Source organism: Tupaia chinensis, unplaced genomic scaffold, assembly GCF_000334495.1.
Source record: "Tupaia chinensis unplaced genomic scaffold, TupChi_1.0 Scaffold149383_1, whole genome shotgun sequence".
Lineage (NCBI taxonomy): Eukaryota > Metazoa > Chordata > Mammalia > Scandentia > Tupaiidae > Tupaia > Tupaia belangeri.
Genome location: NW_006209227.1, coordinates 3466563 through 3473999, shown reverse-complemented (window position 1 = coordinate 3473999; position 7437 = coordinate 3466563). Strand labels below are relative to the sequence as shown.

Genomic DNA, 7437 nt, shown 5'->3' with positions numbered 1-7437 from the left:
GAAAGAGAGAGTCAGTGAGTGCATGCAACTTACAGCAAAACACTTTAAAAATAATAAAGAAACAAAAATAAAAAATCAACCACTGAAGAGAAAGAGACTGAAATATCTCTGAAGGATCCTGCGCTAGATAACGAGGTATACACCTGAAATATAGAGAACATTTGAGAACTTCGTGACGGTCCTCATTTGAAATATTTAGGCTGCTGAAAGTTTTAAAATTTTATAAACATAGCTTTTGATGTCCAAAATTTGTTTTAAGGGGGAAAATCCCTTTATCTTTGTTTAGAAGTGAGCAACATAATTGCTAATTGTACTTGTGCAGTATTAACAGCTACATTATACAGTGAAGGGGGGAGCCATTTAGAAAATGCTGACCTGCTTTTCCAGATGCGATTGCACTATATTTTCAACTAGCATGTAAGTGCTAATGTGTAATTGGTAGAACCAAGTACATTTAAAACTGCTACTTGTACAATAAACCTTTCCTCTTTTCCCAAATACTGTGAGTTTTATGGATGGTTTTTACAGATCTTGGATTTACAAGATTGCTTTCTCATTGTTTATAGGTTTTATAGAAGTTGAGCATTTTTATGGTAAACATGTTACTGCTATTCAAGCACTCGCTGTCGCCTGTCAAAAGTTAATTTTCATCTCGCAGTCAACAATGCGCTTCAGTATTCTGCTCCTTTGTAACATGTGTGGCCTGTATGCCTTTTTGTGTGACAACTAAATATTCCAACTGATTTTAAACTGACAATGCATGAGGTACAAAACTGAAGTTAACTTATAAAGGCTTGCTAGTTTTGTGGCTGGGAATTCAGCGAAGTCACGTGACCTCCCTGCAGTGAAGCCTGCACGTGTACACAGGCTGGACCGTGGCTTCAGAGTTCCGCCGTCTAAATACTTTACAGGCACTCGGAGCTAAAACAACACTCAGTTAATTTGTGACAAGTTTCTGGTTTTGTTCCTAAAGTCCAGTCGTTAAGGAAGTCACTCAGCAGTCTTCTGTGTGTTTAATGTAAATGAATGCTATACAAGGAAGGTAATAGATTTGAAAACCTGACTGCAATAGAAATAAATTTCTAATTTTAATTTCCACAGCACACATTAGTTTCTTCAATAGTCTGAATATCAAGCATATGGACTAAATCAGGGTGAAGCAAGGTCAATATTAACTAAAGGATAACATTTCTAAGATATTTTGAATATCGGTCAGTTGGCTTCAATAAGTAGATACTTTTCATGTGTTGAAACTACATGAAGATGAGAAAATGACTTGATACACGTGTGTGGCATGCATTCTATGTTTTGACCTCTTGAATAATTGTTTGCATCTATAGATTTAAAAATCTGAATTATTCCAGTAATTTGATTTTTGCTTTTGCAAGGTCTTAAAATGGAACTTCCCATTGTTTGAAGTAACTCTGATAAGAAATTGTATATACCAGTCATCTGGTTGGTCCTTAATAAAATTTTAACTTGGACAGATTTACTCTATTAATTGTTAAGCCATAAAGGTCAATGTGTAAACGTGTTTAAAGAATTTTTCTATAAAAAAAATGAATAAGTAAATTTAAAAAAAATAACAAGAATCACAAAAGCCAAAAATCAAGCTCACTAATAAATGAGAACACAGGAACCCATATAAATCATTGGTTACGTAAACACAGCAGGATTATAAAGGCCTAGTCATGCTGTTTCCAAGATTCAGTCCATTCAACTGTGAGTTATCGGAGGAAATAACCCATAGATTGAAACAGCCAGCTGCGATGGCACACTGTGAACAAGGCTCCGAGATGCTGAAGCCATGCGGGCGGTCCTGAGTCCATGTCCCAAGGGCATCCTGCAGTAAGGACCCTGTGGGGTCCAGTGTGAGGATCCTATGGGGGCCCAGTCTCTCTGTCTCTCTCAAGAAAGAAATAAGCTTTTTAAAAATGTTCTTATAAAAAAGATATTTCATGGGACTAGCAGATGGTGTGATGGTTTAAGTCTCCAGACTACCATATGGCAGACTGAGGTTCAAGTCCCAGATACAGAAACTTGAAACTCACACCGGGCGCACATGCATGCGTGTGACTGGTACCAAGAGGCATATGGAGGAGAAGGGATCGTAGCATGGCCATCCACCTGGGGAGTGATTTCTCGCTTTTTGTCTCTCTGTCTCTCTCTGGTGAGCACACATACCCTATAGCAAAAACCTCTCTTAAAACAGACACTTTGTACTCAGCATTCATTTGTAAATTTTAAAATACATATTAAATATATAGGGACCAACAGTTAGCATGATGGCTATGTCACTGAACTCCCATGTAACCAACCACGGTTCAAGTCCTGGACCCAGTGGCTTAAACACACCGGGTACATGTGCGTGCGTGCCCAAGATCCCAAGAGGAGAACAGAGGAGAAGGGATTGTGGCATGGCCATCCCCCTAGGGTGTGATTTCTCACTTTCTGTCTCTCTGTCTCCCTCTGTCTTTCTGGCAAGCTCACGTGCCCTATAGCAAAAAAAACTCTCCAAAAAATATATGTTACATATTAATATTTTATATTAATTTAAAAATATATATTAAGTTGTAGAGAAAGACATATTTTTCTATTAAAAAATGTGTCATGACTTTCCCAACAACCCAATATACATAAATTGGAAATAAAAGGATGAGGCCTTACAATTATTGTTCAAATACACATTCACATATATATTTATATACTTGGACCTTTACCTGCCACTGACTATGATATCCTGGATGCCTATCATGTACCGGCTATCACCACTATTATTATTATTATCACTACTATTATTACTAGGTTTTTTGCCATAGGGCATGTGCACTCACCAGAGGGAGACAGAAAGAGGGAAAGTGAGAAATCACACACACACACCCCAGAGGGATGACCATGCTGCAATCCTTTCTCCTCCATTCTCCTCTTGAGATTGTGAGCATGCATGTACACATCCCTGGTGTGGTCTTCAAGGTGCCAGGTCTGGGACTCAAACCGCAGTCAGCCACGTACCAGTCCAAAGCCTGAACCATCATGCCTCCTGTGGGCCCCATAACTTTTATTTATTATTACTCTGGACATTACAGCCAAGACAAGAAGATGTGCAAAAAATGGAAAGTATTTTGAAGAGCTGTTCTAAAACTAGTATTATTATATTAATGGTTACAAGCCTAAAATACTCAGAGACTCTACTGAAAAACCATTAGAACTAGGAAAAGAGTTCATTGGAATATCTGACTCAAAACAACACTTACAATTTGTTATTATACACCAGCAAAAGTCACTTCAAACATGATACTGAATGAAGGACCCACTTACAACAATAACAAAAATACAAATGTTCTAGAAATAAAATTAAGAAGAAATAGGTAGCACCTACTAAGGAAAACTAAAACTTTCCTGAAAGAGACAGACTTTCATAATATGAAAAATGTATTGCAGGAGGAAGACTATAACAATTTCAGTTTTTCTGTTATCGGTTTATGGGTTTAATGCTATTCCACCTAGTGAGTGCGCAGTTTTAGTGTCTGTCTTGTACCTTAACAAAAAGACTGTAAAGTTTAAAATAAAAAAAAAAAAAACATAGTAATGAGTAGCCAAGAAAAATTTGCAAAACCAGAATTATGAGCAGAGGTTTGTGCTGTCTTTTTAAATGCACAAGTAATTTCAAAAGTATACTTCTAACTGAAAGAAAAAAAGAAACAAATAATAGAAAATAAGAAAAAAAATCCTAAGCAAGATCCTAAAAACAATGTCAAATGTTAATGCTCGAGAGATGTGACATTGTTTCTGGTCGGCTTAATCTGGCTCCTGGCATAGCATCCTCTCCCGGAGGTGGAGCTTTGACATGAAGCCAGGAGTAGAAACTGCAGGGCAAGGTGGCCAACAGAGACAGTATAAACATCGGTTTCAACCTACACAAAAGACCAGACACTCACCTGGAGGGACAGTGAAGGAACAAGGAAACCAAGCACAAGATCATATGACGTTGCTGGGGAACGACTCTAAATCACAAGCGTTATGACCATTAACAGGAACACAAAAAGAATCAAAGCTAGCACTACGGGACCAGCAGGTGGCGGGTGGCTAAGGCGCTGAACTCAAATGGCCAACCACAATTTGAGTCGTAAATCCATGACTTGAAAATCACACTAGGCATGTGTGTGTTCCCAAAATCCCATGAGGAGAATAGAGGAGAAGGGATTGTGGCATGGCCAGTCTCCTAGGGGTGATCTCTCACTATCCCTTGCTCTGTCTCTCTCGACTTCTCTCCAGTGAGTGCACATGCCCTATGGGGGAGAGGGGGAACTAGCACTATAATTTAAGTCTAAAAATAATACATGTTTCTGTATAAAATACAAAAACATTGCAGAAAATAAGAGGGAATTTTTATTTTTTTAATAATTATTTATTTTATTTTTTATTTATTCATTCATTTACTTTTTAATTTGACCAGAGAGAGACAGAGGGTGAGAGTGAGAGAGAGAGGAAGTGAGAAAGCAAACCACCAGATTCAGGACTCAAACCCTGGTCGGCCATGTGGGAGTGTCCAGCACCTTAACCACCACACCACCTGCTGTTCCGAAGAGGGAAATTTTAAATTATGCTTAATTCCACAGTCAAGTGACAGTCATCAAGTAGAGTTTGATACATTTGTTTCTTTTCTAGATACGTTTTTTCAGAATGTTATATTTAAAATAATAAATACTTTCCATACTATCAGAATTCTTTAGAAGTAGTATTTTCATAGCCTCCTAGTTTCCCTCATGCCTGTCCAGTGATCCACTTGATATCCTGACGACTACAAATGTTGTGAGATATTTAGGTTTATGCCAACTCTCGACTAGTACAAGAAATACTTTAGTGAACTTTATTCGCAAATTAAATTCTCCAGTGATGCATTTACAAGTAGGGTACTGGGCCTACGATATGAATAGCTTTCATGTTCTTGATACACATTTCCAAATGGTTTTTGAGAAGAGTACAAATCTGCTTTCTCCAGAAATTCATAAAAATCCCATTCTTCCATTTGTGTCGGAGGGCTATAAGTATTTTCAGAATTAGTAATTACTAGACTAATTTTTTATTGCTGGGTGAAGCCATCAATCCAGAACAATTTGAGAGACAATTTATTTTTATTTCCCTTAAAGTGATAATTTCTCTAGTTATGATTTTCTAGTTTTTCTTGAACCCATTTTGTAAAAATCATAATTTGGCAGAAAAATATCAGTTCTTGTGATATCAAATTTGTTGATATGCAACTATATGCAGATTCCTCACAATTTTTCTTAATATTTATTACCTCATAGGTTTGTTGTAAAAATTAAATAGTTGATGTATGTAAAATACTTAGAATAGAACCTGGTACATAGTAAGTGCCATTATATAAATGTTAAATAGTGTTATTGTGATTATTAAATTATTTATTTACTTTATTTTTACTAATCAAGGTATATGCCTTGCACTCTGAGTGCAGCTTTGACAATTTTCATATATTTAATTTCTCAGTTCGGTTTACTCCTGAAAGTAAATTGCTAAAACTATTTCAAAAACTAAAAAAAATTTATGTTCTCTTCCCTTTTCATTTAATTTACTTATATTGAATATTATTTTCTTCATTCTGGTCTCCCCAAGTTTTGTTGGTAGTATTATTTTTCTTTTTTCTTGTATTTTTCACACTTATTAATTTGTATACTGTAATGGTTAAAATACTACAAGCCCAGGTCCAGCAAGTGGTGTCCCATACCTGGAGTCTTAAAACTCATGCCAGGCATGTGTGCATGCACACCCAAGATACTGAAAAGGAGAACGAAGAAGAAGGGATTGCAGCATGGCCATCCTCCCTGGGGGTGATTTCTCACTTTTCTGTCTCTCTGTCTCTCTCTATGGTGAGCACATGCACCCTACAGCAAAAATCTCTCTTTAGATAATAATAATAAACAAATAAAGGCTATGAGCTGTGGATCTGCTCTACCCCAAGGTGTGAGTTAAGGAAGTTTCTGAATTCTCTATGCTTCAGTTTTCCCAGCTAGGAGAGGGTAATAATAGTGCTGGCCTCATAGGTTTGTTGTAAAAATTAAATAGTTAAAGTATGTAAAATACTTAGAATAGAACCTGGTACATAGCAAGTGCCATTATATAAATGTTAAATAGTGTTATTGTGATTATTAAATTATTTATTTACATTGTTTTTACTAATCAAGGTATATGCCTTGCACTCTGAGTGCAGCTTTGGCCATATTCATATATTGATATAGTAATGTATATTACTTAGTGTAAAATGTTTTCATTTGTGCTGCTTTTCTAAGTGACCTGAGAGTATTTTTCATTTAGGGGTTTTTGCCATAGGGCACATGTGCTCACTAAAGAGAGAGAGAGACAGAGATAGTGAGAGGGAAAATGAGAAATCACACTCAGAAGGGGACAGCCACACCGCAATCCCTTCTTTTCCATTCTCCTCCTGGGATCTTGGGCATGCACACACATGGGCCCAACATTACCTTTTTTTTAATTTATTTTATTTTATTAATTATTTTTATTATTCAGTTTGACCAGGGAAAGACACACAGAGAGAGAGAGAGAGTGAGAAAGCAAGCCATCAGGTCCAGGACTCAAATCGTGGTCAGCCACATGGAAGTCCAGCTCCCTAACCACCATGCCACCTGCAAGCATCCCCAGCATGACTTTCAAGCCACCAGATCCAGGACTCAAATTGCAGTTGGCCATGTGGGAGTCCAGTGACATAATCACTATGGCCATCTGCTGATCCCCCGAGAGTACATTTTTGAAAATTCATTCGTCTTTGTCCCTTTTGCTAAGCAGCACATGTGTTCACCAGACAGAGACAATGAAAGAGGGAAAGCAGAAAACAGCCCCCATGGGGAATGGTCATACCACAATCCCTTCTCCTTCACCTCTTTCTCCTTCTGAGATTTTGGTCACACATGCACCTTTGCATGGCATGCTTCTCAAGTTACCAGGCCTGGGACTCAGTTATGAGTCATGACCTTTCGGAATTTGCTAATATTTGCCAGATATTTGTTTGTGTCTTCTTTTCCAAGTGATTGATGCTGTCCATCTAATACTTATTTCAAGCTCTCCTCAATATGGAATGGGCACTATGACTAGTCTCCAGGGAAATACTGAAGTCTTTTTTTTTTTGGTTCCAATTAAAGGGTGAAAATACCCACTTGCAGAATTGTTTTTGTAATTCTTTGAATTAGCAAATGTGTTGTGTGCACCATGTGGATGGTAAGCAAACGTGCTGTGTCCACCACATGGATGGTAACGACACAGCCCTGGGCCGACTCTGCCCGTGACTCTGAAGACCTCGCCTGCCCCACCCATACCTCAGTATCACAATTCCTGATAAGGGTGTCCCGATTGGAGACCATGCCCCACGCTGCTATGCCAATGGCCACGATATTCTCTTCTGAG

General features: G+C 37.8%; 1 protein-coding gene and 1 pseudogene across 1 annotated transcript in view; one reads left to right on the top strand and one right to left on the bottom strand.

Moving 5' to 3' along the window:
* The window catches only part of LOC106734158 (PC4 and SFRS1-interacting protein-like), a 3313-nt pseudogene extending 3166 nt beyond the window's left edge, over positions 1 to 147 (top strand).
* The window catches only part of TRPM8 (transient receptor potential cation channel subfamily M member 8), a 148066-nt gene that overhangs the window by 92140 nt on the left and 48489 nt on the right, over positions 1 to 7437 (bottom strand). Inside the window, exon 9 of the mRNA XM_006171163.2 lies at positions 7350 to 7437. This exon is cut by the window's right edge and continues 5 nt beyond it. Within this exon, the coding sequence (XP_006171225.2) occupies positions 7350 to 7437 (88 nt within the window). The remainder of the gene's footprint in view (positions 1 to 7349) is intronic.